At 38.8% G+C, this 27,114-nt stretch overlaps 1 protein-coding gene across 3 annotated transcripts in view; it reads right to left on the reverse strand.

Annotated features, from left to right (window-relative positions):
- The window catches only part of Ppp4r4 (protein phosphatase 4 regulatory subunit 4), a 94,739-nt gene that overhangs the window by 37,984 nt on the left and 29,641 nt on the right, over positions 1–27,114 (reverse strand). For 2 of the 3 annotated variants that reach the window (XM_057783292.1, XM_057783293.1), the window contains 4 exons: positions 7,062–7,209; positions 6,560–6,633; positions 4,135–4,241; positions 1,108–1,215 (listed from right to left, as the gene is read on the reverse strand). In XM_057783292.1, coding sequence (XP_057639275.1) covers positions 1,108–1,215; positions 4,135–4,241; positions 6,560–6,633; positions 7,062–7,209 — 437 coding nt within the window. Of the gene's footprint in view, positions 1–1,107; positions 1,216–4,134; positions 4,242–6,559; positions 6,634–7,061; positions 7,210–7,928; positions 8,029–27,114 lie in introns of all 3 variants that reach the window. The other variant, XM_057783294.1, reaches the window with a different exon arrangement.

A 27,114-nucleotide genomic window follows, 5' to 3' on the forward strand; every position in this document is an offset into this window, starting at 1 on the left:
TTGAATGCTTGGGTCACCAGTTGAAACTGCTTGAGAAGAATAGATGTGGCTTGTTAGAGAGGGTGCATCACTAGAGGTGGGCTTTGGAGCATAAAAAGGCCACATCAGACTCTGTGTCTTTCCCTCCCTCCCTCCCTCCCTCCCTCCCTCCCTCCCTCCCTCCCTCCCTCCCTCCCTCCCTCTCTCTGCCTGCTGATTAGAATATTAAACTCTCAACTACTGCTCCAGTGCCGTGCTTGTCTACTTCCCACCATGATGACTATGAACTAACTCTGAACTGTCAGCAGCCCCCAGCCAAATGCCTTCTTTTCTTTCATAAGTTGTCTTGTCACGGTGTCATTTCACAGCAACAGAACCATAACTAAGAAACTCAGCCTTCCCATTTTTTAAACAGTAGAAAAATGTTAGGTGGTTAAAAAAAAAGCAAATAAATACATATTTCTCGTCTTTATAAAGTGAAGCAATACACTGTCCAATCAAATTCTGATTCTACCCAAAGTAAGACACCAGAGTTTCACCAACGACTTTAGAATCCTTAAAGCAAAAATCACTTCCCAAGATAGTTTTTAGATGTTTCCTTTAATACTACACTTGTACCCTGACCTGGGAGCTGTTTTTAAGCAGAGGGTGAACTGCCTGTCCTATGCTTCTACTTCCTCAACAGTATGTGGTTCTTCTTGTGCCCAAATAACTTGTCCCCAAAGGAAAAGAAGAACCACAAATCCAGAAGCACACAAAGCTTGGAATTGCACAGGGACATACTTCAATGACAGCAAACCCACCTAAAACACTTAAAATATGGTCATCTAAAAGAAATGCTCAACATATTCCAGATATTGTTCCTGCTAGGATATGGTCCCTTGTTGGACTTGGTTACTGAGTAACCATGGTGAGAAAGAAAGAAACAGACATTAATTGAATATATACTGCTATGCTAAACACATCCCTTCTTATCTCTTTTACTGTAGACTCATTAGGAGAGGCCTGCAATTGAAGAAAGCACAGAAAAATGAATAACACACTTTCATGGAATGCATGAGCAGGATATGCTCGCCACACAATCTGGATCTAAGACTGTGTGGCATAAGGACTTGGAAGTACACTTACCCAATGCCCTGAGCTATATTTTCTAACTGCCGACACATACAAGATCGAACTTCATATTCCACATCTTGACAGAGTGATTTTACCAGGGGAAGTATTTCTCTTTTAATGCTGAGAAAGACAGATTTAAAAAACATGTAAATGAATGAACATTTTAGACTAATTTTTCAATGATTTTCAAAATTTCAAATTACCTCATATGAGAGAGTTTTTAGATTTGTAAGTTTAATATGGAGTGTCTGTAGAAATCAGGAAGCTAGAACAGGCAAATAAGATGGGGGAGGAAGTGGCCTTGAGGGAAGGGATAGTAGAGTTCATATGATATGAAAATAGAACAGGAGGAATATTGGGAATTAAAGGTTTAAGCAGGGATTGAGGCGGGAGAATGGAGGGATAAATAAGGTGGAAGGTGGGTGTGGTGGTATGAATAAGAATGACCCCTATAGGCCCATAGATTTGAATGCTTAGTCATCAGGAAGTGGCACTACTTGAAAAGGATTAGGAGGTGCGGCCTTGTTAGAGGAAGTATGTCACGGGGGGATGTGCTTCGTAGTTTCAAAATCTCAAGCCAGGTCCAGTGTGTCTCTTTTATCCTGCTGCCTACAGATCTGGGTGTAGAAGGCTTGGCTATATCTCCAGCACCATGTCTTCCTGCTTGCTGCCATGCTTCCCACCATAATGATAATAGATTAAACCTCTGAAATTGTCCAATTAAATGCTTTCTTGTATAAGAGTTGCCATAGTCCTGGCATCTCTTCACAGCAACAGAACACTGACAAAGACAGTTGGTTAACCAAAACTAAGGGTATATGGAAAAGCTTTAACGAAAATCACTGCTTTGTCAGATAATTTTAGTTTAGTTTAGTTTTTGTTTTTCAAGACAGGGCGTCTCTGTAGCTTTGGAGCCTGTCCTGGAACTAGCCCTTGTAGACCAGGCTGGCCTCGAACTCACAGAGATCCGCCTGCCTCTGTCTCCTGAGTGTTGGGATTAAAGGCATGTACCACCATTGCCCAGCTTGTCACGTAAGTTTTAAGGTACAATGTTTTATAAAGGAGTTTGAAAGGCAGTGTTCTGTATGGGTATACAATACTTCTTTCTACAGAAGACATGGGTTATTAAATGAAAATCTTGGTGCTAGATGTGGGATAGCTCCATATTAGTGATACTGTTCTTGGCTTCCCATGTAATAATATATTAAGACCCTAATACTCAAGATACAAAATATTTTAGTTGTAGGGCATAGAGAAATCAAGTCATAACTGACATAAAAACTTCTACTCCGCTGGCTAGATTTCATGGTGTCAGAAGGTACAATGCAGGTGACCAATGGAGAATAGAATTACCTGGTGGTTGATCTTGATACTGACCCATGAGACAAGATGTGACTACTGATACAAAAGTGGCAAGACTGTTGTAGTTGTAATGAACTACTTTCTGATTGGGTTTTAATTCTGTTCCATGGGAAGGCGGATCTCTGTGTGTTCGAGGCCAGCCTGGTCTACAAGAGCTAGTTCCAGGACAGGCTCCAAAACCACAGAGAAACCCTGTCTCAAAAAAACCAAAAAAAAAAAAAAAAAAAAAAAAAAAAAAAAAAAAAAAAAAAAAAAAACAGAGATGGAAAGACATGCTGTGAAAGTCTGTCTTCTTGATATGGCATGGCTGTTGTGCTCGTGAATTTACAGCAGCTGTGGTTACTGGCATATGAGCAAGCTAGACAACATTCTAGCATGGATGGGAAAGGGACACATGAGGTTCCACCCATTGCTGAGGAGCTACTGGCAACTAATGGCTATAGAAGGGTTGCTTTTCTCCAGGGTGGGGAGATAGGTTGCCCTACATCCATGTGTATGCAGGTAGTACTGATTGATAAGATTATTTTTTAAAAAGAAGACATGAAAGTGGGAAGGGAAATATCTAGAGTAGCTTAATGGGAGTAAGGGGGATTTGGATTAGATATGTTTTATATATCTATATGAATGTATGTACATATACAAATGTATATATGTATATATATGACATTGTTAAAGAATATTAAAACATTCTTTAAAATCATAAATGCCTTATTAACCATATACTTTAACATTGTGTTTAGCAGTTTATAATGCGTTGTTTTGTTTTGTTTTTTGTTTTTCGAGACAGGGTTTCTTTGTAGCTTTGGAGCCTATCCTGGAACTAGCTCTTGTATACCAGGCTGGCCTTGAACTCACAGAGTGCTGAGATTAAAGGCTGTGTCACCACCGCCTAGCTATAATGCATTTTTACATAAATTCTTTACTTTGAACACTATCATCAGTTACTTGTATCTGTCTTAGCAGTTAAATGTCAATAGCTAATTCAAAAGTCTTTAGCAGTGTAATGTCTGATTCTGGCAATCGTCAGTCAAAATATACTTCTGTTTTGATTGATGTTCACTCTCATGTTATACTTCACACAGCACATCAAGTGTGAACATGTGTCATTTGTTATCGAGGTAGAGAGCAGCATGTACACTGTAGCTAGGCTCTGATATGAAATTATTCAAAATAAGGGATTCATAATAGTGATGTAAGAAACCCTATCTTGGCTGGGTGGTGGTGGTACACGCCTTTATTCCCAGCACTCGGGAGTCAGAGGCAGGAGGATCTCTGTGAGTTTGAGACCAGCCTGGTCTACAAGAGCTAGTTCCAGGACAGATTCCAAAGCCACAGAGAAACCCTGTCTCGAAAAACAAACAAGCAAAACCCAAACAAACAAAAAAGAAACCCTATCTTTATGTCAGGTTTACCTGACATGATTTTGGAAGTTCCAAGATAATGCTATTTTAGCTTCACAAGAAAACATGGTATGGGGCTGAGAAGACTTGATCAGAAAATCCATGAAACTGAGAAGAAATGCTTCCAACAAGTAGATTTCTGTCTGAGAAGTGTAGCTAGGTGGTTAAGTCTGTGAGTAATGTGGAATAATACAAAAGTAACCATTGTTGATACAGTCATTACATGTTTAAATAAACTCATTTGATAAAAAAGACAAAATTACATATACTTACTTACCTATGGGCATCAAATTTGTTGGTTAGTTTTCCTAAAATTTTACAGCTAACTAAACGCGACTGGACAGTTTGGGAAAGTTGTGCCTTGGAAACAAGTGGATTCAGAATCTGAAAGGCAACAAGTTAGAGTAAAGGTAGGAAGTCACCAACTTCTTCAAAAAACATTTTCATGTTTTGAACACTTTTAAAGAACATTCATTACAACTGAGATACACGGCCATTCTTGACCTGGAGCAGTTTCTTTGTCTTCTTGGCTAAGGTAAGATGTCAAACTATGGAATTAAAACCAATTAGAAGAAAACACTGAAGTAAAGCTCAAATGTTGCAGTGATCTGAGTGCATACAAAGACAATTTAAAAAACACATTTTTTAACAGAGAAAAGCAAATTAATTACCAGATACTCTGAATTTTATTTCAGAAGAAGTTTTATATTTATCCTAAAGAATACAGAAAAATCTATTTTGAAATTCTGTTACATAATGACCAAAGTCTTGTGCTATATTATGCACATACTATGCACTCAAACATTCAATAGCATGACACACTGTAAAGAATTATGAATAGTGGTCTACTATCCTAGCACCAACTCTTCAATTTTTAAGCTTGCTATTTCTCATCACAAGGAATCTATCAAAGAGCACATGCTAAAAATGCTGAGCACTCTTGAGTAGCAATGGCCTCATTTACATTTACACTGTTCTTCAAAAACACAAAGAAAACATCTCCACATTGTGCTCAGCAGTTCAGTATGTGTATGTCTAGATACTTGCCATCAGGTACAGATTCTTTTAACTGGCTAAAACATGTCATCTTAAAGAGTATTCTGGTGTTGTGATAGAATAACAAACTATAATGACAAAAGACACAATAAAAGCAGTTGGAGGGCCGAGAGATGGCTCAGAGGTTAAGAGCATTGCCTGTTCTTCCAAAGGTCCTGAGTTCAATTCCCAGCAACCAAAGGTGGCTCACAACCATCTGTAATGAGGTCTGGTGCCCTCTTCTGGCCTGCAGGCATACACACAGACAGAATATTGTATACATAATAAATAAATATTTAAAAAATTGTACAGGGAGATTTTTAAAAAACATAAAATAAAATAAAATCAGTCGGTGGAAGATATTTCAATGAATAACATTTTACCATGATATGTTTGCAAAGAAATATATACAGGGATAATAGTCAAGATTGCTTGAGGACAGTTTCTGTCTATTTTTTCTAGTCTGTCATCTTAATTTATAATAAAACCTTTCAAGATGGACAGAATAAACCATACTGGAAATTAAAAGGCAATAATTCTTATACAAATATGTACAAACATAACAAAAGATGGCAGAGAGATGGTATATGTAAATAGTGCTAAAGGATATGATCAGATAATTTCTAAAGAATAAGTACAACTAAAACAATAAAAAAAGATATAGAAGCTCTCTAGCTGGGCAGTGGTGGCGTACCCTTATAATTCCAGCACTGAGGAGGCAGAGGCAGGAGGATCTCTGTGAATAGAGGCTGGTCTGGTCTACAAAGTGAGTTACAGTCCAGCCAAAACTGTTACACAGAGAAACCCTGTCTCAAAAAAGAAAAAAATACAACTAATTTGATATAATATATGAAAAAGCAGCCGACAGTATAATTTAAATTTTCCAACTAAATGGAGGTGTGCCTTTAGCCTATCAAATTAAATTGGAACACCATTTTTGTTAATTGATTTTGAGGCACGGTCTCATGTAATCCAGGCTGACCTTGAATTCACAATGCAGCCAAAAAGGGCCTTGAACTCCTCATCTTCCTATCTTCACCTTGTGAGCCCCAGGATTATAGGCATATGACCCTGTGCCTAGTTCACATGCATGCGGTCATATGTATATGAACTGGGGATCAAATCCGGGCTTCAGTGCACACTAGGTAAGCACTCTACCAAATAAGCTACATCCCCAGTGGAACACTATTTTTAATAAAAACTCAGGGTGACTACATTTCACATATTTAGTAGAGTTTAAGAATCTTAATATCTTCTCACCAGGTGACACTTGTGTGGATGCTACAGTTAAAGAGCTACATAAAGCTCTACCGAGATGCCTTATTTCAATAGCAAAACTTAAGGCTCAAAATAGCTTCCAGCGTGTAACAAATAAAATAATTTTCAATTATGCACAGAAAATAACGCTCCGTGAAAAGTGACCACACCCAGATTCAATACGATTACTGACATGACAAGCAGTGACCACAGAGGGGAAAATCTGAAGGATATCTATCAAAAACTTATAAGCAGCTAACTACAGAAGTATACATTATTTTTCTCTCTTACATTTTCCAAATTACTTAAATTTTCTGCAATGAGTATTGTTGCTTTCACAATGGAAAATAATCTTATTATTAAAAAAATCATAAAGTTGACTATTTACAAAAAAAAAAACACAGTATTACCTCATGCCTCAGGGTTTCTTTTGGTAATAATTCTATTGCAGAGAGAAGCGTTTCCAGCCATGCATTGCTGACTCCTAATGGGCACAGACATGACATGCTAGCTTAAAACATCTCAGGTGCAAATGCACTCTCAACTCATCCAATTAACAGCTGCAATAACATTGTATTACAAAATACGAGTAATAGTTGTTATTACCATTCTAAGACATTTTCCACAACTTTTGTCTTGACTAACTTTAGAAAATTTAAAAAACTGAAAATAATTTGAGGGAGATAATTCTAACTCAAGGTATTCTGTTCTCACTGTATGATAACTCCATGAACATAAATGTAAAGGAAAACATCTAAGGAGAGAAGACCCCTGAGAACGCTCTAGGGTGTTCTCTCTCTCCCAGGGCATTTCTTAGAGGGACCCCAGCTATTTTCATCAGCCCCATAGATGGAAATGAACCACAGCCATTTGCCATAAACAAGAGCGTAATTAAGTACACGTGGACCTGACCTGTGTCCCTGTGCTCCAGGTTCAGGAGAATGATTTGCAGGAAGGAGTGTGCATAGGTGTGGACTGACATTGATTCTTCCTGTAGAATGGTCAGAAATGACACTGCAGCCGTTAGCTGCATTTCCACGCTTGCAACATGCAGGACTTCCTGTATGATCAGAAAGAATTAGCTATTTACAGAGATGAGAGGTCAGAAAAGTAATGTTTAAAAGAGCCAAGGTTGCAGAAAGCCAATAGTCACACTCCACAAATCACTAAATATAACTTTTAGGGATATGCACCATTATTACTTAAGAGGACCGTATTAATCTGTCCCTAATATTTAATTCATTTTCTTAAGAAATCTTAAATGTTTTAAGAATTTATATAATATAATGCTATTTTGCTTTACTGGATGAAAATGATAAAGCACATGTAAACCTTTAAAGAACAGAGTAGGTGGCTTTGATGGATTTGAACTTTTACACTGCTAATGTCAATATGCAAATGTCATCCTACTGAACACACTAATGTTAAAGCTCAATTTCATGTATTCTCATTTCCTGTATTTCTGCTTCAAAAATAAGGGCTGGAGAGATAACTCAGTGGCTAAGAGCTTGTACAGCTTTGGCAGAAGACCTGAATTCAATTCCCAGCACCCAGGTCAGGCAGCTCTCAACTGTCTGTGACTCCAGCTCCAAGGATACAATGGATCCTTCTTGCCTCTGCAGGTAACTCCATTCATATGCACATACTTCAAAACAGATACATACATGACTACACATAATTAAAAACAGAACAAATCTAAAATAAATAAATAAACTTATACATTCTCATATAAAAGGAAATACTTAAGAATGTACAAATGGTCCATGTGGTGGCACACACCTTTAATCCCAGCACTTGGGAGGTAGAGGATCTCTGTGAGTTCCAGGCCAGCCTGGTTTACAGAGAAAGTTCAGGCCTGCCAGAGTTACACAGTGAGACCCTGTCTCAAAAATAAAAAAAAGTATAAATGTGGCTTCTTTCCCCTTGATACAACTGATTAGAGAATAAATTACCATGAAGTAAACTAAATTTAAGGAAGTTTCTTAAACATAAGGATGTTTCTAAACAATAAATTATATTCATAAACATTTAAAAATGTGAGCATGCATATTCAAATTTAAAGCATATACTAAAACATATACTTTTAGTACATCAAAGGCTAAAAAATAACCTAAGGAGCCTTACCAAATACCGAGATAACTGTACTTCTCTAGAAGCCTGTAAGTTTTAAGGATGTATGTAAAATATAAAGGCAGAACAGAATTTTTTTGCTCAATCATGGAAATTGTGAGAATTTCACTTATACAGCAACTTTGTGACTGGCAGAGAAAAATTTTCAGAATATCATGATACTTGTCATAAAGTATTTTTTTGTGATCTTGAGAAAACTAACCTTTCTAGTATTATTTCCTTATATAATAAAAGTCAATTACAACATGACCATCATACAAATTTAAATTATTTAAGCAGCTTTTATTTGTACAATTTACCAAGTTACTGTGCAAACGACCATTTAAATAATGACACTGTCCACCCAGTATCTTTCTCTACACTACCCTTGAGTTCATAGAAGGAACAGCACCTTGCCCACATCTTCACTGCTCTTGTCCTAAAACCTAAGCTTCCTGTCACCTTCCTCACCTGTTCTACAACTCTGTTTTCACAAGCAGGAAGAGCTTAGGTAGAATTTCTGGGCAGAGAGAAAGGAGGAGATGAATCTAGGCATAGGAGAGTCACAAGCTGCAGAGGAAGCAAGACATGCAGAAGTAGAGGTAAAAGCCACCTTGTGGCAGCAGGTAGATTGCACATTTTCTTTATTAAACATACAATTGAAAATCATCAAAAAAAAAAAAAAGAAATGGGTTAAGTTATAAGAGAAAGTTAGAAACAAGCCTAAGCTAAGGCCAAACTTTCATAATTAATAAGTCTCCATGTCATTTGTGAGCTGGTGGCCCAAAGAAAAATCCATCTACACCTGGTGCTGCTCCCTATTGTGCCTGTGGTGTTGATGAGCCAGGATACAGCAGGGCAGGGAATGCTGAAGCGCTTCCATGTTGACTCTACCTCATTTACTCTCAGATCCGGTGTTTTCAAGAATCAAATTCCCAGGCTGACAGAATTTTTTCATTCACATTTGTTAAGGACAAGAGTCAGGCTAAGGACTGAGTAGTTGGGAAAAATCAAAGATCTGGTTCTCTACCTTCAAATGACTACTGCTCTTCTCAGACATTTAGACACTCAAGAAATAGCCAATCACATTCAAGGATTATGCTGAGTGCTAGAGACTTAGCAATCAATCAAGACCAGGAGTGAGCCTTATATTTTGTTAATTCTGTTGTTAAAATTGTGATGAGAGCTAATGGTGAGAAGTTCAAGACACCATGAGAGCCCTAGCAGATAATAACTGAGGAGTTAAAGAAAGCTTTCCTGAGAAGTAACTGTCTGTGTAAGGAGAAAGGAAAACCTATACAGAGATTGCAATAGGCGAAGACAGGAAAGCAAGAAGCATAATAAAGAGAGCAGTCCCAGCATACAGCGCTGGGAAGTGTGGAGAAACATACTAAAAAAGAGAACTAGAAAAAACGATCCATTTGCTTGTAGCAAAGAGGTAGGTTTGCTTTGGCAGTAAATAGGCAGCTCAATTAGGCAAAGCATCAGACTCTTTAAACATAAGAAGAAATACAGTGTAGTTCTAAATGCTTTAAAATGTCCTGCCTACTAAGAGTTGAAATAGAATTAGAAGTAGAGAAGCAGCACACCATGAGAGGGAAGCAAGGATAGGGAAACCCTGAAAAGCTACTGTGCTTACCAGAGCAAACCATCACAATTGCTGGGGCCAGCACAGGCGCAGTGTGGCTGGGAAAAGTGGATACATTAAAGAAGTATTTATGACATAAAATAAACAAGACTACATAAGAGAATAAGTAGTATAAGAACCAAAGGTATCTGGATAATTCTTAAGCCAGGAAAACACTGAAACACCTTGGCAGAGAAGACAGTGAAGGAAATCCATATGTTGGGAGAAATGTCATAAGCAGGCCAGCAAGATGGCTCTGGCTCCATGGGTAATGATCTGTGCTTGATTCCCCAAAACCCACACAGTAGGAGAGAGACAACTCTTGCCAAATTTTGCGTGTGCACACACGCACGCACCACACACACGCACTCACGCATTACACACACACACACACACCAGAAAATGCACCCAAACACGCATATAAAATAAATAAATGTAAAACAACAAAAAGAAATTCTACAAGCTCAATTTTAGGTCTGCCGATTAAGACATAAATAGATACCACAAGAAGAACGCTACATATACAGATCTCATACTCTTTAAGTACCCTAGTTAGATTTTTATCAACTTGATACAAGCTAGAGCCATCTGGGAAGAAAAACTTCAGTTAATAAAATACCTTTATCAAATTACCTACAGGCAAACTTGATGAATGGTGTGAGAAGACACAACATATGGGGGGGGGGTTCCTCTCAGCAGGTGGCCCTGGACGGTTCAACAAAGCAGGCTGAGGAGCCATGGAAAGCAAGCTAGTGAGCAGGGTTCTTCCATAGCTTCCACTTCAGTTTCCACCTCCAGGGTCCTGCCTAGGCTTCCCCCAGTGGACTGTGAGTCAAGAAATGTAAACCAAATAAACCCTTTCCTCCACAGGCTGCTTATAGCCACAGTGTTTTATCACAATAATAGAAAACCAAAGTAAGACAGTAAGTGAATTCATATAGATGAATTTAAAGGCACAGATTTATGAAATTTCTCAAAGAGAAAATAGAGATGAAAGTGGGAAATTACAGAATATTTAACTGCAGGTTCCGGAGTATTCCTAACATATCATTAGAAATTAATTAATTGGCCTGTGTGAGTACTATTATAGAAATAGTAGAGGAAGATATGCATACCTAAAACCTATGGAGTTATATAAACAAAAACAGTCTGAGGGCTCGGGAGAAGGCCCCACAGTTAAGTGTACATACTGCTCTTCCAGAGGATCTAAGTTTGGTCCCCAGCACTCACACAGGAAGTTACTCCAGATCCAGGTCTCTTCAGGCACCTGTACACATATGCACATACCTATACACATGTACACATAAATAAATCTCAATGTTAACATTCTGAAATTAAAACAAGGAAAAATAAAGTGAACTTCTTCTTTTAGTAATGGCAGATGGGTAATTCTCATTAATACTCCCAACAAGGATTTTTTAAAATCTAGACAAAAATATAAAAACTGTCTCCATGGAAACACATAGACATTAACAAGGTAGTGAAAAGTTACCCACTGAACCTCAAGAGACTATGTAAACACGGTAAAGCAAGCACGTAATTTTGAATTGCTTCTCCTCTTCAATAGTTGCTGATTTGAGACAAGAAACAGGAGAGGTTGGTAGCTTAAGAGACTGGCTGCTCTGCTAGGCTTTCAGAGCCCTGGGAGCCCTCTTCCCATCAGAGAGGAGCACTCTGGCTACAGTTGGTAGCCTCGCACTTGGATAAATGCCAGAAGCAACTGAGAGGAGGAGAGGTGTGTTTTGGCTCAGAGCTTCAGCTAATGGGTGGCTGGCTCCACAGCTGTGATGATGCAGAACATTAAGGCAGAGAGGGAAGAGTGACCAGAAAAGGGGACAGAGTCACTTACTCATGAATGAAACAAAGGGGAGAAGAGGAAGCTAGCATCTAAGTGTCCTATTGAAACATTCCATCTTGCAGAAATGCTTCTTAAGCAGGAAGGTAAAGAACTGAAAATAAATTCAGCAAGTCCCTGAGACTGACCAGATTCACTAGGCCCCTCCCTCCCAGAGTAAACAATAAAGCTGCAAGACTGTCAGGCAAGTGAGGTTACAAAGATGTCTCTGAGACCAGACCAGAAACAGAAAGCAGCCAAGATGAATGAAAAAGTTTAAACCAGAGTTTCTTGGAAAGAACACATTCCAACCTGCTGAACTGCCTGCATGCTGTACAGTTTGCTTCAGGTTTCCCAGTTTTTATGAGCTGTCACCCATGCTGGGGTGGGCCTTGGCGAGGCAGCTGTCTTTGAGTCACTTCTGCTCTTGTAAGTAACCTCTCACCCATACTCCTGTAAGTAATCCAAATAAAACTCACTGGTTCGTCAAGGTGGTCTTTGATGGTATCCGTTCTTTGTTCTGTTATGGGCTTCTTATCTGGAGTGAGTACATGTGTATTGGATCTCCCCAAAGACAGTTTTGTCATACAACAGAGGGAGAGGTTCCAGGGACAGGACCTACCCTTCAAGGACATGTACCCAGTGACTTGTTTTTTCCAAGCAGGTCCCACTTTCCAGTAACCCTATGATCATCACCTAAGATCATTATCTATAATCATCAATGATTGACTTACTGATAAAGTTAGCACCCTCATGATTCAGTCACCTCTCAACAGTGCCACCAGATGGGAACTAAGTCTTCGACCCAAGTACTTTCAAGGTTATTTTATACCTGAATCACAATACATCCTATACCTGAAATGGGATTACAAGAGACTTTAGTACAATAGTTAAGTAGTTGGATAAAAGAAAAAATATTCCCTTCTAAATGAAGCTATGTTGTGGGGCTGAAACCATATCAACAAATAACTTGGCAAATATAACATCAGGCACAAAGTCCATAATATGCAGGAAGGTGAGGATATTAGACAATACAAAAAAGAATCAGCAAAACAGCAGGAAATAGAAACACCCTGGGTAGGCCTGGTGGCACAGGCCTATAATCCCAAATACTCCAGAGGCAGAGACAGACAGATCTCGGTGAATTCAAAACTAGCCTTTTCTAGAAAGAGTTCAGGACAGCCAGGGCCACATAGTGAAACCCTGTCTTCAAAACAAATACACTAAAAGGAGTGCCAGGTCCTGATGTTATCAAATACATTGCCTGGTTAAAGAAAACAAAAAATACAATTAAGAATTTCAACAGAAAATTCCAATATATTTAAATGGGTTGTAGAAGATTTACAAAAATTAAGTAGAATTTCCAGACCTAAAAAATATAGTTATCAAAATTAAAATTAGGTTAGACACAAACTACTAAACTAGACAATTGATCAAGACTAAACACTCAACATAAATCACAAAGAAGAAAATGACAGAAAAAATAAAAGACAAAGGATACTAAGAAGAGGTCTAATTATATGAGAAATGGGAAACTTGGAAGGGATGAAGTAGAAGCACATTTGATTTTTTTTAAAAAAAATTATAGTTCAGAATTTTCCAAAGCTAGCAACATAAAATAAACCATGGATTAGAGAAGCCATATGTGTGTCAAAAAAAGACAACAACAACAAAAAAAGCTGCCAGTAGGTGCCTAAAATGAAATATGTTTAGAAATGAGCACGAAGGACAGGTATGGTCGTACACACCTATAGTACCAACACTAGGGAATCTGAGGTACAGAATATACAAGTTCAAGGACAAACTAGAATACATACTAAAACCCTGTGTCATAAATACAAAAGTATTATCCCATGGTTGTGCTGTTACAATTTATTTATCTATTACTAATGGATGTATATTTCAGTTGTTTTCAGCATTAGCTGCAAGTAACTAACCATAAACTTCAATGCCTTCATGACCAAGTCTCTATGCAAACATGAGTGTCAGTCTTAATCCACACAAGGAAAGCAACAGAGTAACATACTAAGTATTTGTCTAAATTTTTGAGAAACTCAGTCTTCCCATGTGGCGAGTCATTTCACATTTCCACCAGCAATGTGTTTCTAATCAGATATTCACTTCTTACCTATGTTACCCTAAGTAATATTTCCTGCTCCTTTCTTTCTGGCTGATCTCAAGACTGTCTCATTTTCCCTTATCACTGTGTTCCTGGGAGAGAGAGTGTTTGTGCGTTTATGTGTGACTATGTGCATTTGTGTGTGTTTCTCCTGTTTGGTGTCCTTATATTCTTGGAGCTAAGGTTTCTTGTCTTTTACTAATTCCAGAGTCTTGGACATTATTTCTTCCATTTACCATTTTGTCTTTCTGAGATCCAACTGGAATACTAGGTCACTTCTTTGCTAAGTTTTATACTCTTTGTTGTCTTTCAGGTCGGCATGGATAACATCTGTCTTCATGTTCACTGATTCCCCAGTTGTGTCCAAACTTCCAATAAATACATGCTTCAAGTCTGATATTACTCTTTACTTCCAGCATTTCCTTTTGATTATTTTTATTGAACCACCACCTCTCTGTTGAGATTCCTATATAGCATGCATATCATTTTCCACCAAATTTTCTAACAAGTTAATCATAGTTATTCAATTTACCTATCTTGTATCTCATACTTCTTGGGCCATCATTGATACTTGGTCATTTCCTCCCTTTATTTTGGGGGTTAGCAATTTTTCTATTCAATACTATTCACTGAAGAGAGATGCAACAACTCTAAAACAGACATGCCTCCTCTCCAAGGTTATGGGGGTTGGCAAATAAATCTACTCAGTAACTCACATAGGTTCAAGTTTTATTGTTGCTATGGTAACTTCTATGGCATCGCTGGTTTTAGATTCCTTCAACAGTGAAGCACTGTTACTTTGTGTTTAGCATGCAGTCTGAAATACCAAAGGTTTCTCCCCCATAACCCAACAGTACTCTCAAGCAGGGATTTTTTTTTCATACTTTATCTTCCCTATTTATAAAGCACTGTTGCTTATAGCTATACATTGGCCTAGTGGGAGAAGTAAGAGACTTTCATTCCTTATTTCTGTGTCATTAGTCAGGACCTTTGAGACCAGTCTGCAAAAAAAAATGAGGCTTTTTCAGTGTACCTATCTGACTATTTCTTGGAGCAGGGCAGTATTTGGCAGGGTCAAATTTCTTGCCACTTCCCCACTAGCAGATCTCTATGCATTATTTGGGTACAGAGTCTTGGATCTAACATTTCCTCCCCTTTTCTCAAAGTCAAGATGCTTATGTTTCCATTGTATTCCAGAAGCAGTAACCATTGCATTGTCATGAAGAAAGGACACCTGATATCTGTCATAATTATAACTCTGCTGGCCTGCCCTGTTGTTACCTGGGTACCCTGTCCCTTTAAGATACAAGTTCCACCAACTCCCATCTCCCCCTTCCCACCAAGGGAAGCTGATCTATGTCTCCTCTCTCTCTCTCTCTCTCTCTCTCTCTCTCTCTCTCTCTCTCTCTCTCTCTCTCTCTCTATCCCTCTGTTCATCCTTCTTCTGAAGAGGCAGCTTCTGTCTCTCCCTTCCCCCTCTTCCACTTTCCTCTCTTCTTCAGTCTCTCTCTCTCTCTCTCTCTCTCTCTCTCTCTCTCTCTCTCTCTCGCCTGTCTTTCTCCTCCCCCACATAGCCCCTTACCCTTATACCCTTCCTTCCCAATACTCACCAAATAAACTCTATACCCAAGCTCTCTCTGCATGGTGTATCTGTCTGTCTCTCACCTGCTGTGGTCTCATACTCGGACCTGCCAGGATCACCTAACATAAATCATAAATCACAACACTAGAGCATGACTCAGCCAGGATCCCTCCATGTTCTCTCCCACCTGTGGGCAGACTAGCTGAGGCCCATGAGGATCCTGAACTAGTACCATTTTCCAACTTCCTGTGTCCGCTCCATTGCTGCACACAACACCAACTAAATGGTAAGGTCACCTTCTCCAAGTCAGCTTTAGCTGACTTTCATTTCTGGTAATTCCCCATGGCTGAGGACTAGGATCTCATTTCTTGTCTCAGACTGTTGTCCCTCAGACTACTCGGAGTGGTCCTTTGTGCTGACGAGCCTTAGTAGGGCTTGACCAACATGCTCTACCCTTGCATTATTTTAGGGACACCTAGAATATTTTGCTATTGGATCTCTTCTCTCGTCCCTCCCTCAGCTCTGGGAAATGGCCTACGTACCCCTTAAATAACAACCTATATTGGCCACCTAATGGCAGACCCCAACACGGAAGCTTTCTAATTTCTGTCAGTGAACAGGCAGATATAAAAAGTTTCAATCCAGTTATGTTAAATTCTGTCACACCAGCATCTCACACCCATCTGCTTATCCCACCGCTGTGCTGCCTCCCATAGAGGCCAAGTCTGTCTGTGACTGGATCTCAGGCAGGAGCCAGCAAGGCTGGTCAGTGCTACAAGTAGCAACATTATACAGTAATTGCTCAGTCATCTTCTCATGAGTGACTTATCAGAACCAAGGGATCTAGTAAAGGCTAAACCAAAAGGCAAGGCTTTATGGCATTATTGCTTTGTGAAAAAGTGGGTGTGCTTTGCTGTAGATATTTTGCTGGAGCTGACTTCCCTTTTCTGTTACATATTTGGGAATTAATTTCCACAGTTCAGAACTGTTTTGTGAGAACAGTTTCTCACTGCCAGATCTCTGTTCCTCCCCACTAGATAAGCGTGGAGAGTTGCCTTCCTGTCAGTATCCAGGCATAGGGCATTCCATCTAAGATATTCTCACAGTACTACTTGCCCAAGCTGCTGCTCTGATTTTACCCCAAGACCAGAACAGCAGATAACAGCATACACTGGAACTGATCATTTAGAGGATTGGTTCTCTTCTTCACTTCAGCTTCTCCCTGACTGTTTATGTAGGTTGCTTGGTTACCTGGCAGCCTATATGCATACTGGGAGAAGAGTAGTGATGAGCTGATTTAAACAATCCATACTCTATTCATAATTTTACTGAAAATAAACTTTTTAGCCCTAATTAGTCACCTAAAAATGCAGTATAGCACACTAATCTTCCCCTCTAGAATTCCCTGGTGATTTAATTCCTTTCTTAACTAATTTTCTCTACTAAGAAGTTCACCAGACATGTACTAGCCACTCCCATGGATCTGTGTGGGGGCGGGTGTGTGTGTGTGTGTGTGTGTGTGTGTGTGTGTGTGTGTGTGTGTGTGTGTGTGTAAACCCTTATTTGGTTTTCTATGGGGTAAAAGAATCCCGGGACCTTCTAGGGTGCTGGGGGATTACTGGTTTTAAGGATATATATTACTGGGAATGGTTGGCAATGGGCTATAGAGAAGAATAAAGAAACATGGACAGACGATTTGCATTGTGAGCAGACTTCTTTACCTTCAGATTTCTAGCCCTCCTTTAGCTATTCGTGTGGCTTTAGTTGAACCCTGAAAGGGATTGTGAGTTCAAGCATAGCCAGAGCAACAAAGAAAGAGTTGGTATTCAAACAAATGAAAAAGCCAGTGGTCCCATGTCCCACCTTCTTTAAAGAACTAAGCAACATGTTGCTCTTTAAAATTCAACTCATGAAGCAGCCTTGGGACTTCTGTGACATGCTCAAGAAAAGATATGAGCATGTGGATTTAGTAGCTAACCTAGTTATAGAAAGAGAATAATACTTTCTTACAGCTCCTCTACAACCTAAGAAGGAGTGGAGCTAACCGTTTTTTGAGCCCAGGAATTGTTTCATATTCTTTTAAGCTCTATACATTTAAAAGCATTTCAGAAAATCCACCTCATTTTTATTACAGTCAGGATGGATGACTAAATGACCAAGGAACAAATATATGAACACTGTTCTTTACAAGAATTTTATGAAGGCCGGGCGGTGGTGGCGCACACCTTTAATCCCAGCACTCGGGAGGCAGAGGCAGGCGGATCTCTGTGAGTTCGAGGCCAGCCTGGTCTACAAGAGCTAGTTCCAGGACAGGCACCAAAGCTACAGAGAAACCCCTGTCTCGAAAAAACCAAAAAAAAAAAAAAATTATGAAACAAAAATCAAATTTTAGATCTATTAAAAATATTAACTGCTGATCATGGTGACACACGCCTATAACCCTGACACTTGGGAAGCTGAAGCAGGAGGATCAGAGGTTCAAGGCCATTCTTTGATGCATAAAGAATCTGAGACTGGGACTGGCCAGGTTACATCACACCTTGTCTCATAAGAAAAAAAAAAATAACTGTCTTGCTTATATTAATTTTCCTTTTTGTCCAATCTACATACTTGTAAATGTTTTCATAGATCTTTATTATTATAAAGTAATTAGTAATGTTAATCTATTTGTCCTTAAAATAAAATAGCCTTTGTATCCTTTACAAATAGATAAGATTTAAAAGGATAACATAGGCATTATCTTTAAAAGATTATGTTCAACATAATTTTATTTTACACTATAACTCACAAAAGAGCAGTCCCCAGAGTCTGTCCCTGCTCCAGTTTCTCCAGTTGTCGCTCTCTCTTGGTGAACTGGGAGAGTGTTTTATAACTTCATACCTCTAGACCACAAAGTCTCCTGCACTGCACAGTTGATTCTTACCCTGATGCTGGAAACCTCCATTAACCTTACACCACTGTGGGAATCTTCCCCCTCCCCTCTTTCCCTGCCTGCAATCAGAGTGTCAGCCAATGGAATGCTATGCTCCACCACAGGCCATCTGTGACCTGCAGGGTTCCTGGAACATCATGTTCTGTTTCAGATATATAATTGTGCTGCTTTCATAAAACCCTTTTGCTTTTCTCGGAATTTAAACTTTTATCACAAAAAATGTCAACTCTGATGAGGAAGAGAGTAACGTTTTCTGAGATGCAAACCAAAGAAGATAGCAGCAATTTGTATTGCTCATTTGTATTCCTTCATTTCTTAATTAAGACTTTTTTTCAGAGAACTATCAAAACCAATTATATATTCTTTCATACTTCTTAGAAACCTTCTAACAAAACACTGCAGTCAAATATTGAACTTTAAGTGCACATTTCCTCAACCTTAAATGAGTATAATACATCATATGGAACTGACAGTTGTTTACAGGGTGTGTCTGGGGCATGCGGCACAGCGCCTGCCCCACGGATCGTTATTGTTTGTCCATTCAACTGTACTACTTCAAATAAGACTTTTTTAAAAGCGTATTCACGTTTTCATTCACAAATATCTTTATTTGCAAAGTAAATGACTTCTATTCAAATTCAAAATGAGACCATTTAAGAATCTATCTCTATTCAGTATAAATGCTGTATCATTTACATCAGGAGATATTTTTGGTATTTTCTTATTGTATCACTCATAAAAATAAAGTCACAAACAGTAATAAAAGAAGTGGTACATCTTTGCAGAATCAAAATATTGCTAAATCACATCTACCAACTTTAAATAATCAAATTTCACACTGATTTATAGACTATGTCTCTTTTGTCTTCTATTATGTACTTCCACTTTCTCCTCTTACTCCTGTAAAATGTCTGAGAGCAAAAGTCAGTGTCATAGCATGCTGTCAATGCTGTCTTCAGTCAAGAAGGCTTCAGTGAGTGGGGCCAGAGTGTCAAACACACCAAGGGTCTTTTGGGTAGATACTGATTCTCTGAGAACATTCAGTTTAATCAACATTCTTTCTCAAGCAGGCCGTGAGTGCCTGTTATTTCCAAACACCATTCCAGGCTCTAAGGATAAAATGGCAAATTAGAGTGATAAAGATTCTACCTTTATGGAAAAGAGGGAAAGACTAGTAGGTGCCAAGGTCAGAAAGGACATGACAGCAAGTTTTATTCTATCTGAAATGAAATTTGTTTCCTTTAGTTTTCTTGTAGCTACTATTAAAAATTAACACAGCTAAATATGTTAAAGCAGCAGAAATTTACTCTCTCACAATTCTAGAGGCCAGATGTGCTAAAGCAGTATTACTCAGGCCAAGATGTTCAGTGCCACACTCCCTTCCTTATCACTTCCAGCTATTATGCTGTCACTTGTTGGCTTTCCCATATCTTTCCCTATCTTTACTGTTGTCTTTCCCATTCATTCATCTTCTGCCTTCCTCTTCTAAGAGATACGTTGTAGCATGAATAATAAAAACCCAGAGACAGGGGGCTGGAGAGATGACTTAGAGGTTAAGAGCACTGGTTGCTCTGGAAGGTCCTGAGTTCAATTCCCAGAAACCACATGGTGGCTCACAATCATCTGTAATGAGATCTGGCGCCCTCTTCTGTAGTGAGGGCATACATGGAGGCAGAATGTTGTATACATAATAAATAAATAAATCTAAAAAAAAAAATAGAGACAGAGACAGAAATTGGAGTTCAACCCAAAAACAAGAAAAGCAAGGCAGCCAAGCAACTAGAGAAGTCTTACCTCTACTAAGGCTAGGTGACAGCAAAACTAAGCAGGAGTTAAAACTGAGCTATCCACGTGACAGCGTTTGGGCCCCATCCAAAGGATCCAAGACAATCTCCCTATCTCCGAATCTGTTATTTACCCACATCCTGAAATTACCTTGTTCTGGAATAAGGTAACATTTACAGTTTCCTGGTATGAGGGCTTGATTCTTACAAATAAAGGGAAGGGACAGAACAGAAGGGAGGGAAGGGAAGGGGATAGTATTCTGTCACTTCACTTCACATTGAAGTAGTACTCTTCTCACAAGAGTATTGGTATTGGTTGGTACTTTTTAAAGACCTCTCTGGGTGAGTAGTTTCTAGAAGGCTTCTAGAAGTAGAAGCAATAGGTCCTGTGTGTAGCTTGCTGTAGATTCACACAAAGTAGCTGAGGCCTGAGAAGTGAATTACACATTAGAGATCTCTGCAATCAGATCAGCCAGTCAAGAGGATGACAAAGCTCAGATGACTAAGACCAAAACCTCAAATGACAGCTTATGCTGGAGAGAATATGTAGTAAGGGGAACACTCCTCCATTGCTGGTAGGATGGCAAACTTGCATAGCCACTTTGGAAATTAATATGGCAGTTTGTCAGAAAATTAGGAATCAATCTACCTCAAGACCCAGCTATACCACTCTTGGGCATATACATAAAGGATGCTCAATCATACAAGGATACTTGCTTAACTATGTTTATAGCAGCTTTATTTGTAATAGCCAGAACCTGGAAACAATGTAGATGCCCCTCAACCAAAGAATGAATAAAGAAAATATGGTACATTTACATGTACCATACAATGGAGTAATACAATGGAGTATTACTCCGCTGTTAAAAACAATGACATCAGAAAATTTGAAAATGATTAGACGGAACTAGAAAAAAATATTATCATGAGGTAACCCAGACCCAGAAAGAAAAACATAATTTGTACTCACTCATAAGTGAATATTAGCTGTAAAGTAAAGGATATCCATGCTTTAATCCACAGACCTATAGAGACTAGGTAGTAAGGAGGACCCAAGAAGGGGACATATGAATCTTCCTAGAATGGGAATAGAAGAGACTTCTTGGGTGGCCTGGGGCTGGTGGGGATGGGAATCTGAGAGATTGGGTTGAGGGGTAGATGGAGGGGGAGAGTACTGAAAAAGAAAACTGGAAATGGGGGGATGGCACATTTCAGGGTCAGGTAGAAACCTGATGCAAGTGAAACTTCCACAAATGGCCCCAGCTAAGACTTCTAACAATAGTGGAAATGTAGCCTGAACTAGCCATCTCCTGTGATCAGACTGGTGACTACCCCAATTGTCATTAGAGAGCCACTGTCTACTAACAGACAGAAACAGATGCAGATATACAGCCAAACATTAGGCCAAACTCAGAGAATCCTGATGAAGAGTGGGAGGAAGGATTATAGGAGTCAGAGGAGTCAAGGACATCACAAGAAAGCTCACAGAAAAAAAAGCTAATCTGGCTCACAGGAACTCATAGAGTCTGAACCAACAACCACAGTGCCTGCAAGGAACTGACCTTGGCCCTCTACAAATATGTGACAGTTGCAGTTACGTAGGTTGGTCTGCTTGTGGAACTCCTAACAAAAGGAGCAGGGCTGTCCCTAACACTTTGACTGGCTCTTGGAGTCCTACTCCTCACACTGGGTCACCTTGCCCCTTAAAACAAGGAGAGGAACTTAGCCTTACTGCAACTTGATATTCCATGCTTTGTTGATATCCATGGAAGGCCTGCCCCTTTCTGAACAGAAACACAAAAGGAGTGGATTGCAGGGGAGGGGAAAATGGGAGGGAAGGAGTGAGGGGAAACTTTGGTTGAATGTAAAACAAATAAATAAGGTTAACTAAACTGCCACAGGAAGTTGGTTGATTAAGCTGTCCCTTTCTTTGTGGGATGAACAGGCATCACAGAACTGTTGTCTGAATTCAGAGATTCAAATATATAAAACATTCAATAGTGTACAGCGTCTGGCACCCAGTAAGACCTTAGTAAATATTCATTACAGTCATTTTCTGAGTCTAACGACACACCTTTTCTACTGTACAATATTATGACACAGTTTTGGAACAAAATATAAGTAAATGAGATTAATTCAAAAGTTCAACAGGAAGAAATGTTTGGTGCTGTATTATAATGAAGTTCATTATGCTATCTTAAGTGTAATGATATCACCTGTAGTGGCATTTCATTTGTATTTTAATAAATAAAGCTTGTCTAAGGATCAGAAAAGTAAAACAGTCACATTGGCTAGCCTTAAAGACCAGGCAGTAATGACACATGCCTTCAATCCCAGAGGGCACACTAGTCACCATAAAAACCAGGTACTGCATGCCCTTAATCCCAGTGGTTTATGCCTTTAATTCCAGGCCTAGAGGGGAATATAAAACGAAAGGAGATGGCTCACAGCCACAGCCTCATCCTGAGATTCCTGGAGGCAGGATCATCATTTGGGACTGAGGTAGAATTATGAGCCAGTGGCTAGCTGTTTTGCTTTTCTGATCTTCAGGTTGAACCCCAATTTCTGTCTCTGAGTTTTTATTAATTGTGTTTCATTTGGTGCCCAAATAAAATACAAATGAAATGCCACTACAATAACCCTCATTTGTAATTTTATAAAAGGATACAGAATTTTAGAAATTTATCTTGACAGTCAAAATCCATTCACTTCCAGATAACATAAGCACAAGTATATTATTAAAGTATAATGTCTCAGAATTCAGTTTATTAAGTTCTGGAAAAATACTAGATCAATAATGATCATATAATTAAACTATATAACATGAATAAAATAACTATATCTTGAAATATTTTCACATCTTTTAGAACTTAAATTTCCTTCTTGATTCTTACTAAAATTCTACATTGAGACAAGTACACAACCCTTTAACATCCACTTTGGATACAGTTTAGAAAGGAAATTTTGGAAATAATTGAAATTAGTTCAATTATAATCCTAATTTTTTGGCTGGAATTTTAATATTTTATTTATTTTGTTTTTAGATTTTATTTTTAATTGTGTGTTTGTGTGTGCACATTCACACATGTGCATGTATGCACATGTATACACATGTGAGTACAGTGTCCATAGAGGCCAGAAGAGGGCATCAGATCTCCTGGAGTTGGGGTTAGAAGTGACTGTAATCCATCCTGCCTAAGTGCCAGGAACCAAACTCAGATTCTCTAGAGCAGTATGCACTCTTAACTGCTGAAACATCTCTCTAGTCCCTCCTGTTTTAAAGTTTAAATTTCTTCATCTTGGCAAAGTGTCGTGGCTCACACCTTTGATCCTAGCACTTGGGAGACAGAGGAAGAATATTCTTTGTGAGTCTAAGGACAGCCTTGTCTATATAGAAAATTCCAGAACAGCCAGGACTACCTAAAAAGATCTTGTCAGGAAAAAAAGGCAAATTTCTTTATCTCTAAAACAGTGAAAACAGCAACCTTTCAATTAAGACATAGGAGACACAGTGGCAATGATAAAATGAAAATGTAGTAAAAAACAAAATATCACCAATACAATTTTATAATGTGTAAGACCAGCTAAGCCCCAACATTCCTTTTCCTCATGTTCTTTTAGGTGAAGCAAGGTAAAGGGTGAGCTCTGAAAGTTGTTTAGTCTGGAGTCACAAATGTGGGTAATACCCTTGGGAATAATTACTTCCTCTGTGAAATACTTACTGCTTGGATTTTTAGATTCTCTCAAAGTGAATCATGAAAGATCAATATTAGCCAGCATTTCTATTATTATCACCGTGGACTCAACAGACCTTCTACTATCACAATGAAAACCACTAGATGTTCACACCAATCATCTGGAAACTGTTCCCAACTACAACACAACTGGAATTTTGTTCATTCTGATATATGCAACTGAGACATATATGCACACCACTCCATTGCTTTAGTTCATCATTTCAATCCAACTTGCCATTGACTCTTATTTAAGACCCAGTACTGAAACACTGAAACTGTCCCATTGAATCTGTGCTCTATACATTAATCAAAATGAACACAAGATGCAAATAGATTAAGTAACTCTGATGCTCAAAGTCTCCAATAGCTTTCCACTGTCCTTAAAATCAATGTCATTGACATTTGTCCAGCCTGTTCTCTGATCCCACTCCACCCCTCCCATTAGCCCCAACCACACCTACCACTGTTCTATCAGGTTCTTGCATCTCAGGCCACCTGCTGCTGTCTTGGCCACAATCTTGCAAAGAGGATTTACTTGCCCTCCCAGTGCATGGAAGGTCTTCTGCTAACTTACTACTTTGTCTCAGTGTCCCAGTTTTGTTTTTTGTACATTCAGAGCACTTATCACAAGTGACAGTCAGCCTTTTGTTTGGTTACTTATTAAAGTCTGGGTCTCCTCCGCACTACAGCCTCCTAACAAGTTACCTGTTTTTATTCATCTCTACTTCAGTGTTTACAACTGTGCCTCATTCCTGGCAAGTAGTGCTCAGTAAATAAACACAAGTGAGCATAAATGCCATTATTATTAAATGTTCACTGTGGCATACAACATGGATTTGCCACAAAATCAACTAAGAAATAGCAAGGTGAAGAAACTGACTATGAGAACTATATTATCATAGCTTATCACTAGAATAAACCAGGCAGAGCTGAAAACGGGCCAGCCTGAAGTACCAGTAAGTCCTGACAATCTCTGAGCACAATGGTTTTTAAAATCATCTACAAATAGGCATTGTTTCACCAGTTAAAATGCACTGAGAAATGTTTGACCATCTTCTATTGTGTGTTGCGCTGTCCACAAAAGATGATCATCACTGTTACCCCCATAAACTTTATCTCCTGTGCTTCACTTGAATGTCTTCAGGCCAAGTGAGAACTACACAGTACTCTACTACATTCTGCTGCTCCTTCACCCAGCTGCATGACTTAAGGACTTTCCTGATGAGGGATCCCACCTGAGACCCTTCTACCTTTTTGTATCTCCTCCAAACAGTGCAGGCAAGAGAGACGAAGGTCCTAACAAATGCTTGCTTACTAGTTATCCTGAAGAAAGAATGAAGAGCTGGGGTTATAGCTCAGCTGCAGAGTACTCGCCTAGCTTGCACAGGGCCCCAGGTTCGAGCCCTAGCACTACATGAACTGGCCACAGGAATGTAACCCTCTAATACTAATGCTTGGGAGGTGGAAGTAGGAAAATCATCAGAAGCTCAGTGTCATCCTCAGCTACATATTGAGTTCTACACCAGCCTGGGTTATATGAGATTCTGAGTAGAAACTAATTAATTAAATAAAAAAGAAAGTAATCATTCATCAATAAAGATTTTCTTAAAACAAATTCATTAGTGGGTACTTGTTTTGAATCAATTAATCAGTTAATGTTCTGTATTAAAACCATATCTTTATCCCAGCAGTGGTGGCGCACGCCTTTAATCCCAGCACTTGGGAGGCAGAGGCAGGCAGATCTCTGTGAGTTCAAACCCAGCTTGGTCTACAAGAGTTAGTTCTAGGACAGGGTCCAAAGCTACAGAGAAACCCTGTCTTTAAAAAAAAAATTTCAGCTAGACATGGTGAAACACACCCTTAATTCCAGGCTTCAATAAACAGAGGCAGGCAGAGCTCTGAATTTGAGGCTAGCCTGATCTACAGAGAGTTCCAGGCTATCTGGGGCTACACAGAGAAGTCCTGTCTCAAAGAACATAAAGCAAACATATCTTCAATAATGCAAGCATATCTTATAGTTTCAGAAGATACATCTGAAACTGCATATAAATACACTGTATATATGAAATGAATGTATATTCTCCTTTCTTCTTTTTTCTAAAGGGGAGGTATTTTGGTGCTGGGAACTGAGATGAACCCAGGTCCTCACATATGCAAAATTTCTTAGTAGTTATACATAGTTGTCTTGACTATGAACACATTAGCAAAATTTTGGCAGAACTATTTCAGAACCTACAAAGGTTGCTGCTGTCTACCTTTCATCCTCTATTGTTGTTTTGGAGAACTGGATGCTAGGGGCTGGAGAGATGGCTGCTCTTCCAGAGGACCTGGAATTCAATTCCCAGAAGCCAGAAGGCAGCTTACAACTATCTATAACTCTAGTCCTGGAGATCCTAATACCTCTTTGGGAACCAGGTATGCACTTTGGACACTCTGTGAACTAGACTTAGCCAACTCAACACAGTATGCAGAGATGTTTTACATTAAATTAATTTTCTTACTTATATGAACTTCTTTCAACCATTTACTTTGTGCCTCTGGTGTCATGATAATAATGTTAGGTCAGTTAACACTACCAAAATCAAATGTACAAATAGGCTTGATCTATATACTTATCCACTTCAAAATTAGACATGATTCTGGGAAAGAGACATAACAAAGCTCAATGAATTCATGAATCAACATGGTAGCCAGTAAAAAATCATATTGACTTGTAGAAATGTGGGTTTCTTATGAAAATGACAGTAGTTGCAACCATGCTATAAATAATTTCAAAAACAAAGCTCAAAGATATATTAATGATTACAGTTTGAAAATATCTATAAATTCGTTTGTAAGCAGTTATAACAAAATGGAAAGCTGAAGGTAAGTAAATATTAGCAAATATTATCTCCCATAGCAGGCAACCTCTGAGACCATTAGTGATTATGATGCTAGAGAACATAAAGACAGCTGTCCAGATTGTTCATAAAATACTTGTTAAAAAATTAAAAAAAGGAGTTCTTCATATGCACACAGGTGCAAATAAATAATAACTATCAATTATTAATATCTAGCATGATATATTAGCAATCAATGAACATTACATACTTGAGGAGAAATAGGACAGTAGAGAAAATATTTATGGTCACAGCAAGAAACTAATTCTCAAGAAACTTTGGAAGGAGTGAAATCCATGTAAACTAAAACTGAGATGATCATAATGAACTCCATTTGAGGATTCCTCAGAAGTCAGCACAAG

The sequence above is a fragment of the Chionomys nivalis genome, chromosome 10 (assembly GCF_950005125.1).
Source record: "Chionomys nivalis chromosome 10, mChiNiv1.1, whole genome shotgun sequence".
NCBI classification, from domain to species: Eukaryota; Metazoa; Chordata; class Mammalia; order Rodentia; family Cricetidae; genus Chionomys; species Chionomys nivalis.